This window comes from Xyrauchen texanus, chromosome 24 (assembly GCF_025860055.1).
Source record: "Xyrauchen texanus isolate HMW12.3.18 chromosome 24, RBS_HiC_50CHRs, whole genome shotgun sequence".
Taxonomy (NCBI): domain Eukaryota; kingdom Metazoa; phylum Chordata; class Actinopteri; order Cypriniformes; family Catostomidae; genus Xyrauchen; species Xyrauchen texanus.
The window spans coordinates 4,997,081-5,023,361 of NC_068299.1; the positions used below are offsets into that span (position 1 = coordinate 4,997,081).

The 26,281-nt window shown below is 36.9% G+C and overlaps 1 protein-coding gene and 1 long non-coding RNA gene across 3 annotated transcripts; one reads left to right on the forward strand and one right to left on the reverse strand.

Moving 5' to 3' along the window:
- The first annotated feature begins 888 nt into the window (after nucleotides 1–888).
- Nucleotides 889–15,813, forward strand: LOC127617824 (KH domain-containing, RNA-binding, signal transduction-associated protein 1-like). Of its 2 annotated transcripts, XR_007967379.1 has the most exons (11): nucleotides 889–1,129; nucleotides 2,474–2,595; nucleotides 2,730–2,846; nucleotides 2,970–3,116; nucleotides 3,256–3,395; nucleotides 4,275–4,515; nucleotides 5,577–5,650; nucleotides 5,870–5,928; nucleotides 6,976–7,143; nucleotides 9,391–9,444; nucleotides 15,293–15,813. XR_007967379.1 is itself a non-coding variant. In XM_052089921.1 (9 exons), exons 1-9 carry the CDS (start codon nucleotides 1,009–1,011, stop codon nucleotides 7,077–7,079), a joined length of 1,125 nt encoding a protein of 374 aa, XP_051945881.1. In that variant the 5' UTR covers nucleotides 889–1,008; the 3' UTR covers nucleotides 7,080–8,919. The 2 variants fall into 2 exon arrangements, 1 of the variants encoding a protein (XP_051945881.1); XM_052089921.1 differs by lacking the exons at nucleotides 9,391–9,444; nucleotides 15,293–15,813 and having other exon boundaries at nucleotides 6,976–8,919.
- An 8,059-nt stretch (nucleotides 15,814–23,872) lies between these two features.
- Nucleotides 23,873–25,824, reverse strand: LOC127617835 (uncharacterized). Its single transcript, XR_007967382.1, has 3 exons — nucleotides 25,705–25,824; nucleotides 25,460–25,539; nucleotides 23,873–25,202 (listed from the first exon to the last, which is right to left on the reverse strand). It is a non-coding gene; the product is annotated as an uncharacterized LOC127617835 (long non-coding RNA).
- Nucleotides 25,825–26,281: the final 457 nt, after the last annotated feature.

Sequence of the window (26,281 nt, forward strand, 5' to 3'; positions counted from 1 at the left end):
ATTACAGATTATATCATATTTAAGACAAAAATTATCATATGATATAAAAAATCCTCTGCTATTAACCAAATACCTTTCTCCATCCAGTCCTTATTATATAATGATTTATTTCTTATTGTGATATATCTATTATTCCATATTGGGGTTTTAAGTGGCGTGAAATTATGATTGTAAGTTTCCAGTACAACAAGACTTGCTGGTGAAACTGGGATAGTTTGATAGGGAGACGGGGAGTGAAATCACATCTAAGTAAAAATTCTATCCCTCCCATTTTTTTTTTTTTACAAATTTCTCTGGGAATATGAAACCAAAGTTTGTTGTTTTTTAGAAAATATTTTAACCAGTTAATTTTCAGGGTACCATTTATGGAATCAAAGTCAATGGCTTGTAGACCTCCCTCCTTGAAATCCTTAGTCAACTTTGCTCTTTTAATGTAATGGACTTTCTTTCTCCAGATATAATCAAAATTAATCTGATTAATTTTTTTAATCACTTTGTTTGGAATTGCCAATGTGTATGCAGGATAGATGAACCTTGATAAACTATCCATTTTAATTAAAAAACTTTTATTTATTTTTTTTTTTTTACATATTTTAAGGACGTATCGCAACTCAACATTTTTTTTTTTAAATATTGATAATAAAGGCTTTGTTTTAAAGAACATATACATTTATGAAAATAAAATATCCAATAAAAATGACACTTAATAAAATCTGAAAGCGACCATCTTCTATTGTTATATTTTTTTAATGTATTTCTGGTAAATTTAGGTTTTGAATTTAACGGCATTTTTAAAGAACAGTTTCAGGTTTGACCAATGAGAGCTGGCTCCTCCCTCTAGTTCCCGCCATTATCAGACCGGAAGTCTCGCTCTCCCACTCATATCCGTCTGCGCCATCTGCCATTTTCTTTGTTCCTCGAAACTGAAACGGTGCAGCTCACGCTTTGTCTGGCACGATTCTACAACTCTTTGTTTTCTTCTGAAAGTCTCCGAAAGACGTGAACAACATGGATGTGAATCTTAAGAGGAAGAATGGCACCGGCGAAAATAAATATTTGCCGGAGTTACTGGCGGAAAAAGACAGTTTGGACTCCTCATTCACGCACGCCATGAAACTCCTGACCGCAGGTCAGTACTTCTCCATTCTTTTCCCAATATTTAACTCCAAACAAAATCTGCACTCCTGACCCCAGATCAGTTTATGCTTGTACATTACAGGAAGGATGATCGAGTGTTTGCGCGTTTGTTATAGGCCGCATGGGGTGGTTTGTCTTCTAAATCGTCTATATTCGGTTGTTCTGTATTGTATGTTGTTATTTATATTATATTGTATTATAACTAGCTTTTAACGTTCGTAAGAATTGCCCAACACGTTTTTCGTAAGCGTAATCTTTCTAGGTCAACAAAGGCGCCCGCCCTGAACGGCTTTGCGGTTAGGCCACCTCATGGCAGACTTGTGACGATTAAGTTAAAGGTAGTCTTTAGTAAATCAATTTACGTAATAAATCAAACGTTTTTAACTTTTTAAAGTAGATATTTTTGAACTATTCCGATTTCGTACCTGCGACAGTGCTAGCATGCTAGTGGGAGACTGTGGGGGAGGGGATTTCGTTTTTTTTTTATCAACTTTATCTAAATCGTATTAAATATTTAACATTACCCAAGTTCTAAAAGGAATAATACCCCTACGAATAAATATCTGTAATTTTCTCTGGCCCAGATGATTGACTTTCGTTTACAGCACACAAACACGGCCATGGCCCTGTTGGTCTATACAGTTAATTGTGACCAAGCTTTGAAGCGCAAATAAATTTAAGGCAGCATAAAAGTAATCCATACAACTCCAGTGGTTTAATCCATGTCTTCTAAAGAATCTTGCTAAATATTTTGCCTGAGAATGTCCAAAATGTATAATTTTTCACTATTTACAATCAGCTGTCTCCCTGGCAAGCATGGTTTCAAGCTTTATTGCGCACCCGCGTGTCTCTATGAAGTGCAATCAAGCTTGAAATCGTGATCGTAACTAGAGACCGCAATGGCAAAATGTAAGCAAGGAATCTGTTTCATTGTCCCCTTTGTTGTATAATTACCTGCTGCTTTGACTCCCAAGCTCAAAGAAATAAAATAATTAATTACATTTTGGACATTTCAAGGTTTATGCACACATACAAGAGTTCTTAGCTCCTTTTCAGACCTTTCATGGCACAATTGTTTGTGCCACTCGAGAACCAATTGTTAGGCATCAATAGCTATGTGCATAAAAAAAAACAACACAAATGCTCAATTGAAGTGGATAATAATTTTAATTTTTCACAAATTAAATTCACAACTTAAAATGAAAACAGTTAATGATGTCAACCTGATGCAATGTGTCTAAAGTGCCAGTATTTAGATAATTAGCTCGCTTTGGTGTGTGAATAAACTTTGAGAAAAAAATAATAATTTGGTTCACTGTTTGTTTCTCTTTTGCAGAGGTTGAGCGGGTTCAAAAAGGCGAACCAAAGAAAGATGGCGAGACCTATCTGGATCTGTTCACCGCAAAGAATGTCCGGGTGAAGGAGAGAGTGCTCATTCCTGTGAAGCAGTACCCTCGCGTAAGTGTCTCCACAGTCTGTCCAAGTATACATCTTCAATTATTCAATTGCATATTTCGTTAAGAATCCTTCTGATGACTAGTAAGAATTTACTTCTGCCCATCCATTAATCAATCATTTCTCCCTTTTATCAGTTTAATTTTGTTGGAAAGATTCTGGGACCACAGGGCAGCACCATCAAACGCTTGCAAGAAGACACAGGGGCTAAAATCTCTGTGTTGGGGAAAGGATCAATGAGAGATAAGACCAAGGTAAACAGCCAGTATAGACTGCCAAGGCAGCCTTAAGAATAACTTAATTTGAATTTCTCTTAAACGGCACTTTCACTGGAGATCAAATTGCACATTAAACCTGCTGTGAATCCACTTTTGCAGGAAGAGGATTTGAGGAAGGGTGGAGATCTCAAGTATGCACATTTGGGCATGGAGCTTCACGTGTACATTGAGGTTTTTGCTCCCATTCCTGATTGTTACCTGCGTATGGCTCATGCTATGGATGAGGTCAAGAAGTTCCTTATGCCCGTAAGTATTAAAACTAGCTTATGGTTTAAATGATTGGTCCATGACACTTTCACCATTGCACTGTGTATATATATATATTGTCCTGCATCCTTACTATAAATGTAGTGTTAAATATCAGTGTGATTGACTCTGGTTTCAGGTGGATAATATGGATGAGATGCTTCAAGATCCTTACATGGATCCAGGCTATCTGAATGGCTCACAGGATGTTCCTCCCCATGGCAGAGGAGCCCCTCCAGGCAGGGGACGAGGTGGCCCACCTCCCCCAATGGGAGCTAGGTAATGGTCTCACCTCAGAAAAATCTAGCCTATTCAAGGTTTTTTCGCCTAATGAATCAGTATAGTTTTAGCTTAAAGGGGATATACCTAATTGGTCAATACAATATATATATATATATATATATATCTCTATCTCTCCATCCATTAGTAAGGTGGCCTGGGCAGCTCATAGTATTGATCCTGACTACCACCCTTGGAGTCACAAGTTCGAATCCAGGGTGTGCTGAGTGACTCCAGCCAGGTCTCTTAAGCAACCAAATTGGCCCGGTTGCCAAAGAGGGTTGAGTTACATGGGATAACCACCTTGTGGTCGCGATAGTGGTCCGTGTGTGGATATAAGGATATAAAAAAAATAAATGCATAAGTACAGTAATCAAACCACCTCACTATGCCCTTCCGAACATAGTTTAATGCAGTGCAGGAACTACAGTGTTCATGTAATAAAAAAAATTATATATAATGCAAGTAATTTCTGCCAGAAATATTAGTACAGGTGAGACACCTGCAATCATTTAGTGGGGTTTTTTGCGTGTCAGTTTAGGAAAATGGGTTTCGGAGAAAACAAAATTAAATCGGCCTAAACTTTTCAAATAGAAAGTATGTTTAGTTTCAAGAGGAAAGGGGTTAATTTAGGAATTGAACATTTCAAACCCATAAGATGAAAATAGCCAGAACAGAGTCAATGTCACTGATTGTGGCGTGGAAGGGTTTGTTTGACAAGCGAGTGACTGGATCAGACCGTTAACTACCCCTGCTTCCTCCACTCTGTTGCTGATCAGGCCCACTGAGTGCATCATTTAAAAATGTTTAAAGAATTGCACTGTGCTGAAACTGGGGTTGTTGTGACCCTGTAAGCTTATTGCATCTGTCTCTTCTCAGGGGTCGAGGTATGCCCCCTCGTGGTGGACCCCGAGGTGGTGCTCCAAGAGGAGGACCGGGGCGGGGAGCTTCAGCAAGGGGTGCCCCTGTGGGCCGAGGTGGTCCTCCACCCTCCACACAAAGCAGAGGAGGAGCTTCCTCTCGCTCAAGACCACCAGCACCATCTCAGAGGATGGCACCAGCATCTGCTCTTTCCCACCAACACCAGTCCCTACCGAAACCTGAAGGCTACGATGAATATGTGAGTCAGTATGCTCCATGCCAACATGTGCCAGCAAATGTTTTATATACATACATACACATACATTCATACACGTACACTGGCGGACAAGAGTTTGAAATGGACAGATAGGGTTTCGTGATCAGCTGTTAACAAAATATAGTATGGATTACTGATGTGAAAAGAAAACACCCCGTCACTCTTTGATAAGTCAGTTGATCAAATCTAGATGGGTCTGCAGATCTGCCATTGCTGCAGGTGGAGGATTTTGTGAACACCTGAAGTAGTTTAAGAAGTTCTGAACTTTTTGTTTTGGTCTCAAATTGTATTAGTAATTTTTTTCATGTTATTAATGTCCTGACTATTCATCAGTTGAATGCCACTTTGGTGAATAAAAGTACCAATTTATTTCCATAAGCGCAAAATCTGTACATTCCTAACTTGTGTGTAAACATTTGTTGGCAGAAATGTGTGTACACCGATCAGCCACAACATTAAAACCACCTGCCTAATATTGTGTAGGTCGTGCCGCCAAAATGGCACCAACCCCGCATCTCGGTAGCATTCTGTTATATTCTTCTCACCACAACTGTACACCGATGTTATCGGAGTTACCATGGACTTTGTCAGTTTGAACCAGTCTGGCCAGTCTGACCTCACATGGTGTTTCCATCTGCAGAACTGCCACTCAATATGTTCTCTATTTTTGTCACCATTCTGAGTAAATTCTAGAGACTATTGTGTGTGAAATCCCAGGAGATCAGCTGTTACAGAAATAAGCAAACCAGCCTGTCTGGCCCAACAATCCATGTTCTGTACAATTGTGGTTGTGACACACTTTTGGTGGCAAAAGGGGGGTCCTACACTATATTAGGCAGGTTGTTTTAATGTTGTGGCTTGTTTTTTTGTTTTTGTTTTTTTGCTGGTTTAATTAAATTGTGAAAAGTGCTGCTTAAACTTAAGTCATCTTACTCTCCTTAAAGACTGGCTGTTTGTGTAAACAAACTTCCGTAACATACTCTGCCAAACATTCGTTAGATTTACTGCAGGATCAGCATTTAATTAAGTCTCTGCTTTCTCAGGCCTATGAACAACCATATCCAGAGACCTCCTATGAAGCGTATGAAAGCTACTACAGTCAGCCTCCTGCTCAGCCGTAAGTGCCATTTACCTCTGCCTCATTTTCTCTTGTTTGGGACCAATTCCTCTCTGTACAGTCAATACATAAGCAGTGCTACTGGTGAACAGTGTAAAATGACTATTCACTAAGGCTGGGCAATTTTATATAGAAGACTACCTAAAGAGTTAGTTATAAAATGTAATGACAATCATTTAAGTGTCACTACTTAACCGGAACCCTTTCTCTTCCTTACAGAGACACAGAGTATTATGACTATGGTCATGGAGAGGCACAGGAGACTTATCCATCTTACAGTAAGTTTGTTATGTATGTATTAAGGACTAATGCATGGCTGCCAAAGATTGAATTCATGGAAACACACGCGTACTAGAACAATATTAGTGGTTTATGAAATCCAGACATTAAGCATTGCCATGTGCCTTTTCTTTTTATACAGTTCCAACGTGACCGTTGTACCTAGTAGTTTTATGAACCAAAGTTATAATTTTACTTGAGGGGGGGTTATAATTCTGTAACATTTGTGTAATACCAAAACATTACTATCTCACAGGCAGCTACTTTTCTCATTTACCTCATTTTATTTAATTAATTATTTTTATGAAGTATGTTGCCTACATTGTTGACTTATGTTGACTTATTATGGCCTTAAGTCACTTTTTTCCCTGCCGTTATTCAATCGTGTCATGATACAATCCTATGCTGACTTTTTTTGTTATCTATATGACAATGAAAGTCCTGTCATTACTCGCCCTCAAGTTTGTATGAGCACAAAAGGAGATGGAGGTTCTGGAATTAAAGTTTGATTCAAAGACAACGTTATTGATTTGTTCATCTGCTTTGATTTGGTTTACCAATTCTCAGCTAAATGTTTAAGTGAAGTGTGTTGGAGGAACTTGGAGGAATTATTAAAATCTCACACTACCTGCAATCTTGTGCTGAATATTTGGATCTGTTGGATTTTCAACAGCAGAATATTTTATTTGTGAGTGGCTTAGGGTAACACACAGTTGGTTATTTTATTTTTTCATTATTAACATTTAATTGGGCTTGTCCCATTGGCAAGTAAATACTTTCACTTGCCCCTTTAGAAATCGACTTGTTCCAGACCAGCGTTAATGTCAAGCTATGAGATCTCATCTTTGTTCTATGACAAATGTTACTCCTCCATAAAACTTTTGTTTTACTTGGTAGTGTAGGTCACATTTCAGTCAGGGTGCTGTCTTGGAAGCAAGTAGAAATGTAGCTTTGGTTTTTGGAATGGAGCCTTTCACAGATAGATGTTAAATTAAAATTGGCTTTACTTATTCTCATGTTAAGCATCTGATTTTGTTTGTTTCTAGCTGAAGATGACTGGGATGGCGGTGCTTGGGGTAGCAGTGGTGGAAAAGCCCCACCTGCCCGCCAGAGTAAATCCTATCGGGAGCATCCATACGGCAGATACTGAGAGCTGTCCGTCACTGGTTGCTTGGGCAACAACCTCCTCTCGTAACTCCTTATAACCACCTAAAGTAATTCTAGTTGTTTTTTTTTTGTTTTTTTATAATTGTTTAAAGCGCTTTAGTATACTGAATCTACCCTTAAATGGGATGCTAAACACTCTAGAGTTCGAGATGATGCATATTTAGATTTGCAATCATTGATGTGCTTACAAGTTCTTTGCGTTGCTGTTTTCTAAATTTTTTTTTTTTCTCTGGTTTTGTTTCGTCCATGAAAAATTTATACCTGAAAGCCAGATAAATAGCTAATAATCATATGTAAAAACTGCCTGGCAATGTAGCTCACTTAGGTTTGTTCAAAATGCGCTTTTGTAAAGCATAACAAGGTTCTTAAAAGATGAGGGATGCACGGAAATATTAGTTCCATTACAAACAAATGCGCAAACATTTTTTTAAGGACAATTTCCATTGGTGTAGGATAATTTTTAATTGACATTTAGTTTTTGAAAGTCTTGTAAATATGCATTTATTTTCACTTTTACAAAAGTTATGCCACTTACGGATTAGTTTGAACTTAAACATACATCCCAGAGGTTGTAGTTTCAGTCGAATAAAAGTACAGTTTACTCAAATTATTGTACGTACATATCCCAAATATTAAAAGTTGTTCTTTTGATGTCTTTAGCTTTGCAGTTTTCAAAATATTAGCATATTTGTGTGCATTGCTTAACTAGGGAACTAAAACTGTCCAAAATTGTGTCCCTATCATTTTGTCAATAAAGCATAGTTTTCTTTTACAGCTTTCAAAACTTTGTATTTGACTTATTTTAGTGAACCATGAATGACCGTAAGTCATAATCACACCCCATACAAAACTGACAACTGTTGCTTAAATTCTGCATGCTATTTGTAACTTTTCATATTTATATACTTCAAAATATTTAGAGAACTCGCCTAATGCATAACTGTTCATTATGCAAAATATATTGTGTATAAACCGTTGCTAAATAGTGTGCAATTGGTGTACAATTATTTGCATTTACTAGATCATGAGAAAAATTCTACATAGCTCTTATTGTCTTGTACAATAATAGACGTCAGAATAAAGAAATTTGTCAAATTTGTTCGCTATAATAATATTTTTGTATGATTTACTAATATTTTAAAGGGGTCCTATCATGACAATCTAATTCACCTTTTAACAGTTCTGTGTACTAAAATAAGTCAACTTTCTTGACCTAACCATAGGCAACAATACTTTGTTTTGATATCCTTTGATTTCAGCCATCGGAAACCCAAAATAAAATGCATACTTCGCCATCTAAATCTTTATGGCACTGATTTGATGTTCAGAAGAACATTTACATAAGTCTTAAAGGCACAGCTTAGACAAACAGTTTATTTCTAAGGGTCAGTGAGAGGGTGGCAAATGGTTGAGAATTTTATTGACCTCTTAACTGCAAAACATGATTAACAGTATCTCAGGAATGAAATGATATGACCCCTTTAACAGTTAATAGTAAAGTTATCAAAGTTAACAATGATTTATACACAATACAAAGTCCTGGAGTTTTAATGTGTGTATACCTGTTTTAAAAGCTACCTCACATCAGAGTCACTAAATCCCTCTGATGTTAGAGATTGAACTCACGCTCCATGTCTGTCTTCTATTGAAAAGGATGTTGAGGTAAGACCTGCAGAGTCACCTCTAAAAGAACCAATAGATTCCCTTTATAGAAGGTAAAGTATTTGGAGATTATTACAAGAAAACAATGTAGCTGTTTGGTCTTCGGATATCTGTCCTTGGGCGTGTGAAACTTTAATAAAAAAAAAAAAAAGCAAAAGAAACTGCATGATATACATTGTGCTCAAGCAGAGTTACGCTACTTTCGCTGGCTTAATAAAGCACAAAAGTGGGGAAGGCGGCGTAAGATGTAACGCAAGCTTCAAAAAGGTAACATCAACCCTAAATTTCTCTCTTTAGCATTACTGTTTCATTCACTCATTGAGTCCAATTTCAAATGTTTCCTAATTCAAAAGCCTCCAATATTCCTTACCATGGCTAATACGTATCATATAACATTAACTTTCTAAAACCACGCTTGGTAGACTTCAGTAGAATGTGTTTTTATTAAGTGCAACGCTGAAACAATATAAATTATAGATTTTAGTCCAATATTCTGTTCTTTAAAGACACGTTTTTACTTAATTCTGTTGTACAAAATGAGACTAAAGATCCTCTTCAATCTAACAAGCTGATGACATGTAAAGAGTTGGATTGAGATTTTGTATCCTAACAATTTTTTTTGTGTTGCTCAGTGACTGACGCAAAGAAGTGGTGTCCAGACAGAGTTCACAAGGCAGCTGCTACAGGTACAATGCTACAAATTTTTTTTTTTAATGTAGTTCTAATCTTGTTAATTTATGGAAACTCAAATTTGGTTTATTTTCACCAAAATATAAGACCTTTCATGGATGGTAAGCTATGTTATAGTTAATTAAAAATGCCATTTGATTGGGATAAGGCTACGTGTGTCACCAGTTTGTGTCTGATTAGTCTTGAGGTTTTCTGGAATATTTTTGGATTGGTTTGAATCAGTCTTTAATTTAGATCTGCTGTTGAAATTGGTGATTAAACACAAACCACTGGTCAGGGAAAAAATATTTATTTTAATTGCTAGGTTTTTTTATTTTAATTGTTTTACTGCTAGGTAAAGTAATTGGGAATCATAGGATTAAACTTTAAACTTTGGCTCTCCCTGTGTATGAGGGACCGCACAGTCAAGGAATAAGGGCCGTGACAAACTGTTTCCCAAAATAATCTTAATTAATCAGACCAAAATAATTCAAATAGAAACAAAAAATAAAGTCCAAATAACCCAAATCCAGGCAAATAAGAGGTCAACAGAACAAAATTAAACTCCAATAACAGAATATGAGCGAACTGAACTGACCTCATGAATGAAAAAACTGGGACACATTTATACAAACGGACTAGTCCACATTAACACACAAGGAGAAACACAAACTTCAAATACAATTACAAAATTCATAACCAGGCCAGTTAAAGAATCACAATAAAATTAAAGGCATATCTTGAAGAAATAAACAAATATCAATTAAGAAAACCAACAAATTAGAAAAGAAAATCCACAACACATCCACCCCATTTCCCCACAGTCAATCTGCTTGTTGGTAGCGGCAAGTGGAACTAAAGCAGCGTCGAAGCATCATGCCTGTCCTTAAAACACTTGGACCACAAATGCGGAAACTCACCGACCACTATTCACAGCTCCAGCCATCCACTCCTCGGCACCACAGCGGTAACTTAAACTCAGAAAATGCAATATTAATAAAAGTATAAGCCGTACACCATAAACTAGAATGTGTGCACTCCAACTAGTCAATGATGCACTAGAACTTAAATACCTAAATATAATTACCGTAATACCTGCGATATGAATACAGACCATTAAGAGAATGAAAATAAGCTCAAACAATGTGCCGGGTAAATTAGAGCAAGCATGTACATGTGTATGTGCGTGGTATTTAACATACCGCTCATTGATGTGTGGCTGCCTCGTGGCCCATCACACTAGGTTTCATTAAAGAGCTGTGATCACTTAATTCTTAAACTCATTCAATAAATGTAATCTTTAGTAGCAGTGCTTGATAGGGATGTTGATTAATCAAATTGATTTAGTCAATTTAAACGACCAGCAATGACAAGTTGAGGCTGTCTAGTGATCTGCCACTAGAGGGCACTAGCCTGCTGCATGTCATGTCTTAGCCAAACCACAGAAGAGCTGCACAGCCATAGATCAGAGATGAAGTGGGCTCAATGTAAACTGAGTGCTTTTATATAAATGGAATGTGTTCTCCACAGATTTTCATATTAGCAAACTAGTTTTGGCAAGTCGTTTAGGACATCTACATTGTGTATGACAAGTAATTGTTCCAACAATTGTTTACAGACCGATTTTCACTTTTAATTGACTAATGCAATTCTAGAGGGTCAGAAGTTTACATACACCAAGTTTACTGTGCCTTTTAAGCAAGCAGCTTGTAAAATTCCAGAAAATGTAAATCAAAGGCATTTTGCCAGTTAGCTTCTGATAGGCTAATTGCAGTCAATTGTTGGTATACCTGTGGATGTATTTTAAGGCCTACCTTCAAACTCAGTGCCTCTTTGCTTGACAACATGGGAAAATCAAAAGAATTTAGCCAAGATCATAAAATTGTGGACCTCCACTAGTCTGGTTCATCCTTTGGAGCAATTTCCAAATGTCTGAAGGTCAACATCCATCTGTAAAAACAAAAGTGTGTAAGTTTAAACTCCATGGGACCACCCAGCCATAATACCGCACAGGCACCTTGAGATGAATTTGGTTTGCTGCAAAAAGTGCAATTTCAATCCAAAAACAAAGGACATGCTGGATTAAACTGTAGACGGGGATCTATGTCCACAGTAAAATGAGTCTTATATCAACATAACCTTAAAAGCTGCTCGGCAAGGAGGAAGCCACTGCTCAAACTGCCATAAAAGAGCCCGGCTTCAGTTTAAGTGCACATGAGGATAAAGACTTTTTGTTTCATCGGATGAGGGCATTTCTAAAAATTGAACTGTTTGGCTATAACTACCATCCGTGAAGCATGAGGGTGGCAAGATCATGTTGTGGGGGTACTTTGTTGCAGGAGGGACTGGTGCCTTTCATAAAATAGATGGCATCATGAAGGAAAATTAGGTGAATATTGAAACTACATCAGCCAGGAAGTTAAAGCTCTGTCCATTTGTAAGACCCAATGCGACAATGACCCCAAGAATACCATCAAAGTTGTGTTAAAATGGCTTAAGGACAAAGTCAAGGTATTGGAGTGGCCATCACAAAGCCATGACCTCAATCCCATAGAAAATGTGTGGGCAGAACTATGAATGTGTGTGTGAGCAAGGAGGCCTACAAACCTAACTCTGTTACACCAGTTCTGTCTGGAGGAATGGGCCAAAATTCCAGCACCTTATTGTGAGTCTTGTGGAAGGCCATCCAAAACATTTGACTGAAGATAAACAATTTAAAGGCAATGCTAACAAAGTGTAAACTTCTGACCCACTGGGAATGTGAAGAAATAATAGCTGAAATATATAATCTTCTCTACTAATATTCTGACAGTTCACATTCTTATGGTGATCCTAACTGACCTAAGACAGGGAAAGGGTTTTTTTTGTTTGTGTTTTTTTTTTTTCTTCAAAAAAATGTCGTATGGTACTTGCTAGCAGAGGCGTTTCCAGCATTGAAGGACATCCGGGGCTTAGCCCAGACAATTAAATTTTCACACTAGCAACCACTTCCCTGTAGTCCAAAGCTGGTGAGAGGGTATTCTTTGAGTTTTGCTCTGGCTGGGCCTGTTTCTACAGTTCCTAAATCTTCCACTCTAGTACTATCCTCAACATCCTCTCTCCTCCCTGAATCATCTGTGATGCAAAAGAACAGATACAGCACATAACTTATTGCAAATCAGCTTCAAACAACTAATTCAAGTGCTACATGTCAAATTGTGGACCAATACCATTGAAGAAAATGTATTGGGAAGAGCAGATCAGTGGGATTGCCCTAAGATCTGTCATGATTCTTGAATTTTCATGTACATTAACAGTCATCACAAAAGAGTTATATTATAGTGAATAAAGTGAGGTAAAAAAAAAAATATTGAATATAAGTAATTTATACTTTTTTACATAAATAGTCAAAATGATGTATAAGATCCTAAGTTAAAGCAATACATGAATGACTTTAGTCTAAGTTCATTGACACACTATGGCATCGAACTGTATATAATTCTCATCTCTATGAGAATAATTCATCTGTCAATATCCTTTCATTAGGATCATTGAGATAAACAATGTTTCACTTTTAACTTTCTAAAGTAAAGTGACTGAATTGTTACCAGTTTCCATGCCTGATTCTGGCACAGCTGCTGCTGCTCAGTCTGATGCTCATCTTTGCTACACTCTACAAAACCATTTAATCAAATCAAAGTGTATATTTCCTACAAACTAATATCACAAAACAAGTCACATACATTTTATGTTAATGCTATTGGTTATCCTTAGCAAAATCAATACCTGATAAACAAGAAAAGTACGCGCCGAACGGGTCTCGAACTGCGGTCTCCGGCGTGAGAGGCGACTGCTTTAACTCAGAGCTACCAAGCTGCGTCAATCTAAACAAGGAGGTTAGAGGCTACAACTCTTGAGGTTTAGCCTACTGTGGGTGAAAGCCAGCTAGATGATGATCTTAAGACTTTAAGGACAAAAACAAATGTGAATTCTTACCCACTGACTTCTTTCGGAAAAATCCCTAAAGCCTCATTTGCTTAATTTTTGCTGTCTTTCCTGCTAATTGCCGTTAACTCGCCACTAAGTAACGTTAGTTGATGACAACGACTGTGCAAGCTCCTCCTCTACCTGCTGCATATTCAACAGAGAGGAAGAAACGGAGTCGCCCATAGGCTACCGACAGCAAAGGAACTTATTCTATAGGCTAGATTATGCCCATGTCTATTTTTACAGGCTGTATGCAGTATGTGCAAAGCCAGTGCACAATGAAATAAGGCAACTTATGATTTCGGGGGTTTACATAGGCTTTTGTCCGGTTTCATATTTGTCAGTCAGCTATTCAAAATACATTCGGGGCTACACTCAAAACATTCGGGGCTGAAGCCCCGGCAAAATCGGCTGACGCCGCCTCTGCTTGCTAGTAAGGTGTTGTCTCGGTTGGAGATGCACTTCTGTGTGTTATGGCATTGGTTTTTGCCAAGATCTTTGTCTTTCCAGGAAAGCGCCTTTTTTGGGAGTAGACATTCTGGTGCCAGCCTTACAAGCAACACATTGAAATATTTTGAAAGCTCTCTTGATGTTTGTGAGGGCTTTTAACAAGCTTCCCATGCTCGTAAGCTGAAATCTCCGAGCTGCAACAGGAAATTTGTTGATTTATATAGTTCAAAGCCGTTTATACACAACACACTGATCTGTGGCTCTGCAGATGGAAACTATTGGACTCCATACATGAAAATCAAGCTTTTACATTTATGCATTTGGCAGACGCTTTTATCCAAAGCGACTTACAGTGCCCTTATTACAGGGACAATCCCCCCCGGAGCAACCTGGAGTTAAGTGCCTTGCTCAAGGACACAATGGTGGCGCCTGTGGGACTTGAACCGGTATCCTTCTGATTTTCAGATATGTGCTTGGACCACTACACCACCACTCAAAGCAGTAGTTGTTGCATTTTTGTGTGTGTGAAGCCGCCTGTTCGTATGACTATTTAATTAAATGACATCCTGCTGCTGTTTAATGATCACATTTGGCCATATGGAGGCTTTTTTTATATTCAAATTATTTTTGATTTCAATTGAACTATTACATTTTGCTAATGGCAGCATGCATTAATATGGTACCGAAATTAACAAGATGCGATCGCACGGTTTGACATTTCTTTGGTTCGATATTTCGTTACTACCGGTATACCGCACAACCCTAATTCATAACATGACATTTTAATGAACTGAAAATATGTATATAAGTGACTATCTTTAAGTTTAACCGTAATTCATTAACGGTAATTAAACAATTGACATTCTGACCAGCATGGCCTGAATGTTTCAATGTGTATATAACTAAGAATAGAGGAAAATGCCAATACTTGCATTAATAAGTGTATTTTAATTATATATTTAGACATTGACTACACGCAGTTTGTGAATCAGTCGATTTTAATATGTAAAGCAGAAATCTAATATTTATAGAATATATTCCCATATTTTAAGAGGTTGAAATTCATATAGACTTTAGGGTAATGACGTTTCATTGTGTGTGTGTGTGTGTGTGTGTATGCACAATTAAGTCAGCATAGGATTGCGTCACATCTTGCAGGGAAACCAGTGACTGATGACCATAATGTAAGCTACACTTAAAATATAAACTTGGTAAGAATTGAGAAAATTGTCTCACTGTGAGGTTGTTGGAAAGCATATTTCAAGCCACAAGTAGAAATGAGTAATTATCTAAGGCACTTTAATCAATGGCTAGTCTGGTGGAAGTACCAGAACATCTTAATTACAGCTTTAACATGTTGCTGGTTTATACAGATTATTTTAAATGTAATGTTTAGCCTTATTTTAATGCACTATAAATTGTTTGTATTAATCAATTCTTTCTTTCCAGGTTTTTGATGCCATTTATTGTACCAAAGAGGAAAGTGAGCGAGCAACTTTTTGTATGAACTTGCCATTTTATACTTTTGTTTTTATTTTTTTAAAGAAATGAAGATGTGTTAATGCGTTGTCTCCCCATAATTTTATTGAAGTCACATTTTATTGAACAATGTATTTTTACTTCAGAAAACAAGTGTGCACAATAAAGCATGTGTTTGATATGAAGAGCCTGTCACTCTTGTGTTTAATATAATACATTTTTTTTCCCCAAACTGAGATGTTGAAAGTAGTTCCAATAACATACCAGACAAGTTTGTCAGTTTTTACTAGTGATTTTCCGTAAACCAAATCTGTTGTAATTCTTTGTGGGTTTTTGTGGTTGTTTTTCATTGTTTTGTTGCCTCCAATGTAGGTTTTTCCATGGTGTATTTTGGGAATAGTGGTTTTCATGCAAGTGCCTGGAAAAATGTGTCAATGGTCTAAATTGTATAAGATGCTAACTAGATATAGTGAAGTGTATTCCATGCCTAAATGTATTTTTAAAATGAATATATATATATATATATATATCAGAACAACATTAAAACCACCTGCCTAGTATTGTGTGGGGTAAATTCTAGAGACTTGTGGAAATACCAGGAGATCAGCAGGAAATGCAGAAACGCTAATGATAATCTAAGCAGTCAGTCGTGTGCCAGTAGTGCATAAAATCTTGCCGTTAGGTGTCAGGAGCTTCAGTTAATGTTCAATCACAAAAAAATTGATCTCCGTGATCTGGAGCATGCCATGATTGTTGGTGCCAAAAAAGTTTTATATAAAATTTAATATTTAGGGTGAAAATACAATTTTGAATGCCAAATTATTTGATTTGTAAATTTGATTATTAAACCACTAAAGCCTGCAATAACATTAAATATGTATTCTGCATGTACTGCTGTACTGGCTTCACAGCTGCTCATACACTGGAAAAAAAAACTACATGATCATCACAAATGCTCCTGTATAGATAACAGCATAGCGCTCCAAAACGTGCAGCACACAGGTGTTTACTGTAATTTAATGTCTTAAATGAGTATCTCGCTCTTTGTTCTGTTATGCAAATTTGTAATTTGATAAATCTCAAGTTTCTTGGATTGTACTGTAAGGATTTTGTCTGAAAAGCAATGCAATATATTTGAAAAATTATTAATACACATGATTAATTTGAATAGATGCCATTTTTGATAAATGTAATTAAATTGTAGAATATGGAAATTCAGAAAAAAAAAATCACAATATACATGTAATCTTGTGTGTTATTACTTGAGTCAAAATCGTGTGTAATATATTACACCCAATGTGCTGTTTAAAACAAAACTAAATTCCATTTATTTGTAATGCCTTATTCAGAGCAGCGCCATCTTTGTTTTTGGCGCCAATGAGGTCTTTTCAATGGGTTGTACAGTTGCAAGAAGTTCTTTTTTGGAACCTTCTGCAGGCAAAACATTCAGTAGACGAAAAAGTCCAGACGACACGAGTTGTGGAAAATTACTTAAATGTGATTTATAGGAGCTTATAAACACTACACGATGAGTATGTCGTCAAAGAGATAAGTATATCCCTTACAGCATCGTTTTTATTCCTGTCAAAAATGAAAGAAATACTGTGAAAAAGGCCTATAGCAATGGGGTAAACAATAAACCACACTGTCATACATTTATATACCGGTACATTTTTCACACCCTGGGTTAGTGTTGGCAAAAGTACCAAGTCGAAACTAAAAAAAGATGTAGTAAACTGCGGTCAGGCTAGCCCCCACCTGGAAAAACATGGTCAAGCCAGCTCCTGTCGTGTTCTTTTTTGAGGAGACGAAGTCAAGTTTTCAAAGTAAAAATTGTATTTATTTCCTAGAAAGAATAAGTACAAAAATCATTCAGCCAGCTGGGGATCTAGTCTGCTTCACCCGTAAGCTCCGCTCAAAAAGCCCCCGTTTCTCCAGTCTTCCCTTCTTTTCTACCTTTCTGACCCAGGATGTATTCCTTTGTTCTCAGTTTTTTAATCTTTTGATTGGCTTATTTTTGACGACGGGGCATCTCCAATATTCTAAGAGATAAGTTCCAATCATTTGGTTGGTTCGTTTTTTGCCACAGTGGGGTTTCTGGTTTTGCCTCCTATTGGTTCTCTCTTATCAGATCCTTGCTTAAAGAATTTACAATGTGTAAACTGTTTCCAGGTTCCTCTGCCTAAAGGATTTCCTGTGTCAGAAATGCAGCTGCAGTTTATCCGTCTTCACTTTCACTTATCCTTTTAGCATTTCTGGTTTTAACATATTTTTCAAGTTAGTTACACACATCATTCATCATATGTTAGCAGGCATACATTGTCTAAAATTTGTCACACACATATATACTGATTAAGATTGTAACACACAACACTCCCAATCTGTTTTGCATCATGTACTGTATATACACTTTGTACTAGAGTAAGAGCATGTAGGAACTGATTTCAAAATAAAAGCGACCTTCCATTGAATGTCATTTCACATTCAGTCAGTCGGTCAATAATGAATGAATGAAAAAAATACGTAACTACATAATGAAATGACAGACTGACATTGAGAAACTCCCGGTTTACAAAGAACAATTTCACTTCAGAAGGATAGTGCACCACCTCAGGATGTCACTCTCACAATGTCAGGGCAGTCTGCTGTTGAATTTTAAAATGAAAGCCCTCGAAAATGTTATATGCAAGATGTGTTTTCTATAAATTCAGATATTTAAAGGAAACTCCCTGTTTCCAAAGAATAATTTCACTTATGCCTCCTGCACAATACACTACTTTCAAAGACGACGGATCGTGGTACCGTTCATATTACACAACTGCCTGTCTTGTCATTGAAGTCGTGGCATTTCTTCTGTGTTTCTTCTCAGGGTGAACACATTACAATACATTTCAATATTGACGAATCCACGACAACTCTGCCTGGACTCCAAATTACGTTTCATAACGGAGCACACCTGAGAAGTGATACAAGATACGAAAACCAATGTTTATATCTTATGCATTTCAGAATATGATGTATGTTTTTAATCATATATTTTATTGATTACAATATGAAGAAGTACCTCCTACATAACAATCTACCCATTTGCTTACCTGACAGTTCAGATGTAGCATCAAATAGGCACTGGTGCTCTTGCCAATGTTCCACTAATGTTTCCTCCATTTCTTCCGTCCAATGAGACTTTCTTGATACCGCAGCCATGCTAGTTGATGTTCTGTTGCAGGTACATCAGGACTCCTCCCACTGAAACTTCCCGTGCCCCGTTTCATGCTCTCAACTGATTTAGAATTGCAGACAGGTCCAGATATTTAGCATCCTAGATATCTCATTGACATCGGTGATGCTTCTCTCAAATCACGTCTTTGAAAGGCCATACATTGCGAACATCGCTCATGGGAGCGAGCTCTGATTTGCCTATGATTTCAGACTTTTGACAGCGATCTCCACAAAACTGTCAGCGAGCGAAAATCAGGCTTAAAATCGTGTAGTGTAAACTCGGCATTAAAGGCTAGCCCAAAACAATGGGTTGTGTGCTGGGATATTTAAAATGGACAAACAGGCTTAAGAAAATATGATGCACCATAGGACAAATTATTATTAGTGACCTATGATTTATGACCTAACAGGTGTACATTTGACCTTTGCTTCCTCTACCTCCCTCCGGCTGTTGTACATGATATGATGTGTTTGGTCAGCTATTATGACCAAATGTGTGAGAAAAAAAGTGTTTAATGTCTTTTTCCCCTCTTTTGTCTTCGAAGCAAAATGTTATTAAACTGTTTTAAACATTGTTCATTGGTTTTCTCTGGAATATGTTTCTGTTTACATGTTTTTTATTACTCATCATGGCTCTGTATTTGATACATGCGTGTCTTTAATAAGCTGCGTAAAATTACATCAGCAAGAGAAGTAGAATAACAGATTTGCAACAGCTTTAATAGACTAAAATAGGTCTCTAAAGTAGAAAGTCTTTTCATGTTTAGTTTGTAAAAACGTGTGATGGTAACATTTAAATCTTAAAGCTGTACATTCCTCATTACCAATTCATAAAACTGGGGAAATCCATTTCACACACACTGAAAACTGTTTTAACTGTTGTTAAAACAGTAAAGTGAAGACACTGATTTAGCGATCAGGCAGTGTAGCAAATGCTAGTCATATTACAAATAACAGCGATATAATTAATAATAATAATGTGACATGCGGTTACATTTCTCCCTTTCTAGGAGTCAGGAAGGAAACTAACAAGCAATGAGCAAAATTTAGATGAAACATGTATGGAGGTCATCGCTCCTGTCCCAGCCAATAACAACCATATCAGATTGTCTATTTTAGTCTATAAACACAAAAGGAAGCATTGTGTCTTCAAGAGGGGACCAGACCAAAATAATAAACAAAAGGAAGCTGATGGGAGGCACAAACTACTTACCCTTACAAATAAATAAATAGAAATTAACAGAAGTTTAGTTTCACCATCCATCTAGCCATAAACAGGAGAAAACAGTTTTAACAACAAAAATGGCACCCACTTATCTACTGCTTCCATAAATGTTAATGGGTGGAAATAAGCACACACACACACACACACAAAGGATTTTATATTTACAAGATTTAAAGGAACATTTTACAAGAATGCAATTTGCAGCACTAAACAACAAAGCTACACATGTTGGGACAGGAGGAAAGAGTCTCTCCTAGCTGACTTTCCACCTGAGCTTTTTCCACATGTTCCCCATGTAGTCCACCAATCACAGCTGCTCAGCACTTGAGCTTAATCATTGGCAGCTGATGTCAATTAATCTGGTTGGGAAAATGACATAGAGAGAACATACAAGGAAAAACATACAAACACTGTATAATCAATATACAATCAACTGTTACATCCACTGGTGTAACAAGGAAATACATTAAGAAATATGTCCTGGGACGTAACACATGCATAGGCTCTGCAATGTATGTTACTCATATCGTAAATGAACGGTCTATTTTTAATTTAGAGAACACAAGCAAAAAAAAAAAGGTTTTCTTTTTGTCCATCAAGTGCTTCATGAAGCTATACTGTACACAGTATATGTGGCTAAAGAAGTATTACCCTCTGTACTACATGACAACAATTTAAGATAATAACTTTTTTTTTAATCACTTGCCAAATCAATAGTTAAAATCCCCCCCCCCCCATCCCGTTTCTTAAGTGTGAACATCATAAAGAAACGGGATGCTAGCATATTGGAAAACAGCTAATTATTATTCTTAATTATATCTCTGTTATTTTTATTTATGGTTTATAATTTATTTTATGACTAGCATTTGCTACACTGACTGATCGCTAAATCAGTGTCATCACGCTACTACTGTTTTAATTGAGTTTTCAGTGTGTGTGAAATGGATTTCCACAGTTTTATGAATTGGTAATGAGGAATGTACAGCTTTAATAAGACTGAAATGGTTACCATCACACACGTTTAATTGTACACCATGTGAACCATCACAGACGTCGAAACAAATGGGCTCCTCTAGATGCGGTGGCCACTTCCCATAAAATTTCCTTTGGAGATATTTGATTATTCAACTCTGTTTTTACAAATGAATCGTGAGAAGACTTTGAACTTTAGAGACCTGTTTTAGTCTGTTTGTTAAAGCTGTTGCAAATCTGTTATTCTACTTCTCTTGCTGATGTAAATGTTACACACCATCTTATTAATGACACTCATGTATCAAATACAGAGCCATGATGAGTAATAAATTACATGTTAACAGAAACATATTCCAGAGAAAACCAATGAAAATGTTTTAAAACAGTTTAATAACATTTTGCTTTGAAGAGAAAAGGGGAAAAAGACATCAAACACTTTTCTAAAGACTTCTCATTTTTACATGTTTGGTTGTCACAATGTTATTTAGTGAAAGGATATCTTAAAGGCCAGGAAACTCATTGAGCCATCTTGTTTTCTTGAACAGGATAACAAAAGACCCTGTCTGGTCTGATCAAGGCTCTTGTGTAAGGACTTTCATCAGAACAATGTAAGATTTTTTGTTGTAATTTAATGCCTGATATTTGATTATGATATGCTTGACAACTTTATGCATTTTGTTTAAAAATGTAATTTTTCCTCTGTTAAAAGTAAAAATGCAACATAATTTGTGTTAAAGCTACATCTAAAATGAAACAAAATGCTTCATTGTGTTTAAGTGACATGCATACATGGAAAAATATTTATCCTCTTTGTTAAATTCTTAAAAAAAAAAATAACAAACTTAAAGACACAAGTGTTAAAGATACAACTGATGCACTGAGATCCAGCAGATGGAAAATGACTTCAATAAATCAGATGATTTGTAGAAGGAATAAAACATTTTATAAATGTTTTATACAGAGGCTTTCTTAAGGAAGACTGTGTGCCAGGGGCGTTGCTAGGATCTTGATACATTGGGGGCTTAGCCCAGTCCCCCTACCCACCCCCGCCCGCCCGCAAGCCGGCCCGCTTTTGGTAACTACTTCTTCTACTCATAGGCACATAATAATAAGCAATAATAATATAAATGGGGGGTCTGGGGGACCTCCCCCAGGAAATGTTGGCCATTAAACACTTCATTTCCTGCATTCAGGTGCATTTTTTTTTTGCATTTTAAATGATAGGTAAAAAGATAGAATGCTTTATTTGTAGAACTGTAACAGCTATTCACAGAAACACAAATAAATAATACATGAATATTAAATAATTAATAATGTATCCTGAATATTACTTGTAACATTGGATAATGGGAAAAGGTAGAGGTGACTTGTTGAGTCAGTGACATTAATCTAATTATCTATTAATCTAACCAAATTAACCTCAAAAAACATGAAGTTTAGCACTGTTTTCCGAGCTCACTCACTTTGGGATTGTAGCCGAGGCCGTTTGCTGGCCTCAGGAGGTGGAGGACTGCCGTCTTGACGGCGCTTAAAAAATTGCCGGATATCCATTTTTACATTAGACGTTTGGGCTAGTGAGTGACGGATGAATCTTGATGCAGTCTGCTGCTTCCTGCTGATTGGTCAACAAGACAGCACGCTGTATATAGCTGGTAGTAGTCAATATCGATGCACGCGCATGGAGCGCATTATGAAAGACTTCGTCTTAGGTTTAAACAACCTATGAAACTATTAATGAACAATATGAAACTAAAACGACATAAGCTTAATTTAAAATGGCTTAGGAACTATCTATTTAGAGGTGGATAAACGCAATTTAGAGGTGGATAAACCCACTTTGGAGGTGGGTAAACGCTATTTCCGAATTTTGGGAGGTGCGTAAACGGCGTTTATGTGCGTTTAGCCTCCACTACATCCCTGAATAACGTTAATTTACACATCGTGTTTCAATCGCCAAATCAGATGTATAGGCTACTTCATCTACATTCCTCACGAGAAACGGATTATGGCTCACAAAATGGATTAGCTATAGGCGAAATAGTAAGGTCCCACGTACTTTATATATACAGTACATGTTCTGCATTAATACCACAGTGAGTAACTTACAGGGTTAGTAAGTTAGACCAGGGTTTGCTTAAGAGCCTTCACCGACCTGAGCTTAATGATGAGGGAACGGCGCCAGTAGATAACTCTTCTTGCCTCCCTCGTATCGTTCATGACTCCTTATTTTACTTTTTAAAAAGTGTCTAATGTCCATAATAGCTACCACCAGAAGCCACAAACAACAATGACAGTCAAGCCCTAAACTAAAGCTGTAAGTTAACCGATGACTCTTTCAGGCTCTCTCCTCTGGTGCGCACTCTAAATACAAGCATTCTGTAACCATAGTAACTTTGATCTGCTTGAACACATTTTAAAGGGGTCATGACATGGTTTTTTTTATTGTATTATTATGTTCCCTTAGGTGCAATTATAGTATTAATATATTTTATTTTAAGAAAAACTTTTAAAATCTAGTGATTTATGACCTTTTCCCACCCTGTTTCTCATCCTCTGATTCAAACAGTCTGTTTTGGGGGCGTTTTCCATTTAAGACTTCAGTGTTAACGCCCACTGTTATGATTGGCTAACGTCAGTGCCTATGTATCAATTATTGACGCCCCAGCCAGAACAATATGCAAGTAAACTAAGTAAAAACACTGTGATTATTCATAATGAATGAAATTGCGCTTTAAAAAGTAGTTTAAAGTTTAAAATAGATTACTTACAGTTTGCGTCGTCGTTGTTCCCAGAATAGTCGGCACGGACTTATCTTTGAGCAACAGTTTTCTGGCAAAGCCAGCATCATATTGAGATTTGTTCTCAAAACAGTCATCCTTAAAATGTACAGAACAAACGCTTAAGTTAACACTGCCGTGACTGGAACGTCCGCAAAAAATAAACTGCATCCATTTTTCCCTGACGTCTGGATCTTTCGGCAGCTTATTCAGAGGTTTTGTTTGACCGCAGCCAGGAACAGCACATCTGTGTGGCATCGTAATTTTCTTGTGCACAAGTAGTCTCTGTCAGAGCTCGCTGTCCATCGACTGAACACTTGTGAGGCGACGGCGATACTGAAATGAGCGTAGCTGTCTTGCGCTTAAAGCGTAGTTATCTTGTGCTGGAGGCGGTCATATGCAAACGCTGTTACGTCACTTCTAACCGACACGTCACTTCTAACCATGAATCCAGAACGAGCTGTATTTTGAGCTTGATTAAATAAATGATTCGTTTAGAATGGGGAGGACGTCTTAAAATATTAAATTTGCAGGACGTTTTAATGATACAAAGACCTCTTATATACCAAAAGATCAAGGCAAATTTGGTTTCTCATGTCATGACCCCTTTAATCGTCTTTAATACATGATTCCGAAGGATAGATTAAAAGACCCGGTACATTTTTTTAAATAAATACAAAATTATTAAAAAATAATAATAATTATCAATAAATTCAATTTTTTTTAACGACGCACCTGCTGTGTGCCCTGTAAAGTGTACAGGCCTGCATTTCTTTCTGGGAGAGTTCAGGGAGGTCAGGGAGACCCAGGCTATTGCACATCTGAGAGTGCATGTTGAGCTCCTTATTCGCCGTTTAAAGGAACACAAATTCTTTGACAGGGTTGACATGACTAAATTTTTGGTAACATTAACCAGCTCAAAGTAGTTGCATGCCTTCTGTTAAATTACCAGAGTGGCCCTCTTGTAAAAGCTTTAGATGCATCAAGACCAGTTCGCAGTTCTGTTTAGTATTTAAACTATTTTACTGTTGTTAGCTACTGTTTTGTTCATATAAAGAATGGATTTACATCTCTACAACTTCATACAGGGATCTGTATTTTTCCCTCATTTTCAGTTTCATGCTTCCAGTGAATAAACCTACATTTGTGTGTAACTGCCTTTTTTAAATGGCTCCCCAAAGCTTTGTGTATTTTATTGTGGCCATTACAAACAGCATTTAAACAATGCTATTTTAGGTACTAATGAGATATAACCTCAAACACTCACATAAATAACATTTATAGGAAAATATGTAATTTATAAATGAATGATGACATGTTCAACTACATAACATAATTTGTATACATTGTATACTAGAATTCTTTTCTATTAGAATATATTTGTGGCAGATGACAATAGTGAGCACATGAAAACTGCTCAGAAATGTAATGAAAACCAAACTATTTGAACTTCGTAAGAAAACGGATTGAAAGTTAACCTAGGAAATTTTCAAGCCAAAAGCATAGGTAGGTAAAAGTAAACGTAATCAACCTTTTGTTTGATTGTTTTTATGATTCTCCTGTCTCTGAATATTCTTTGAATAAACAATTCAATAAATGCTATTCCCATTGTTGTTGTGGGTGGAGCAGTTTCCCTTGGCATTCCTCTGTAAATCTCATTCACATGCAGTCTGGTCACAGGTTACTCCTGAAAATATACACAACTGAACAGTTAGACAAGCATGTATGTACTGTTTGTTATTATCATAAATTAATGCTTTTCATGTCAAACTCTACTTCAGTGTTGTGTGTGTATGTATATGGACATTCAGTTCAATTAGAGGTTCATCTAATTGTCTAATCTAATCTAATAAAGACTAGTCTAAAAATACAAAGTACAAGTTTACATTTCCAGTACATATTTTAATTAATGTAGCAGACATACTGCCCATTTCTACAGATTACCTGATCCCTTCAGCCAATCTTCTCTCCTTGGGCCTAGCTGACAACACCACAATCTCATTTGTTGGACCAGGCTTAAAGCCCTGTAAAGAAACGTTGTACAAGAACTTATTTACTTTGTGTAAAAGAAATTTAGCTCATATGATCACATTTTCATAAGGAAGGATGCTGCATGGAGCCTTGAAAGTTGATGCGATTTACGTGACATAACCAGGAAGAAGTGAGACAGGTAATGTTGAAAACATCACCTGGGTTCTAGGTTTTGCATAGTGCAAGCCCTGCCACACATGAGCAATGACAGGCCAACAGCTCAACGGGTTTAGACTCTTTGAGAACAACCTGTAAAAAAAAAAAAAAAGAAAAGATATTATCAATTGTTACTGTATCTCATGTGTTTTGAGATTCAGGTAAATAATTGTATTGAGAGTGGCTGAGATTACTGAAATACATATTTAATAACAGAACTACATGGAGTCACAGTGTAGCTAATTATGCGTTTTAAACATGCCCACTGTTGCTAAGGACCACATAGCAAAACAAAATGTTATGCTAGTGCCAAGCCTGGTTATGTCAAGGAGAGTAGCGGGAGACAGATCTATATATCTAAATGATGCATGAGGTGTATCCTTCGTGGGCTCTCACAACCCACAATTCTTTGCTTCAACAGAAACGTATACAGGGTTGCCAACTCTCACGCATCTGGCGTGACACTCACGCATTCAGCCTCACCGTGAGATTGAGGCTGAATGCGTGAGTGTCACGCCAGATGCGTGAGAGTTGGCAACCCTGCGTATAAAAAACAAACAAAAAAAAATTTTCCATGTA

Excerpts from the sequence above, each read along its gene's own strand:
- LOC127617824 (XM_052089921.1), top strand. The coding sequence starts at position 1,009 with ATGGATGTGAATCTTAAGAGGAAGAATGGCACCGGCGAAAATAAATAT. Across the intron at positions 2,847-2,969 it reads CAATGAGAGATAAGACCAAG|GAAGAGGATTTGAGGAAGGG; the intron begins GTAAACAGCCAG and ends CCACTTTTGCAG. Across the intron at positions 3,396-4,274 it reads CCTCCCCCAATGGGAGCTAG|GGGTCGAGGTATGCCCCCTC; the intron begins GTAATGGTCTCA and ends GTCTCTTCTCAG.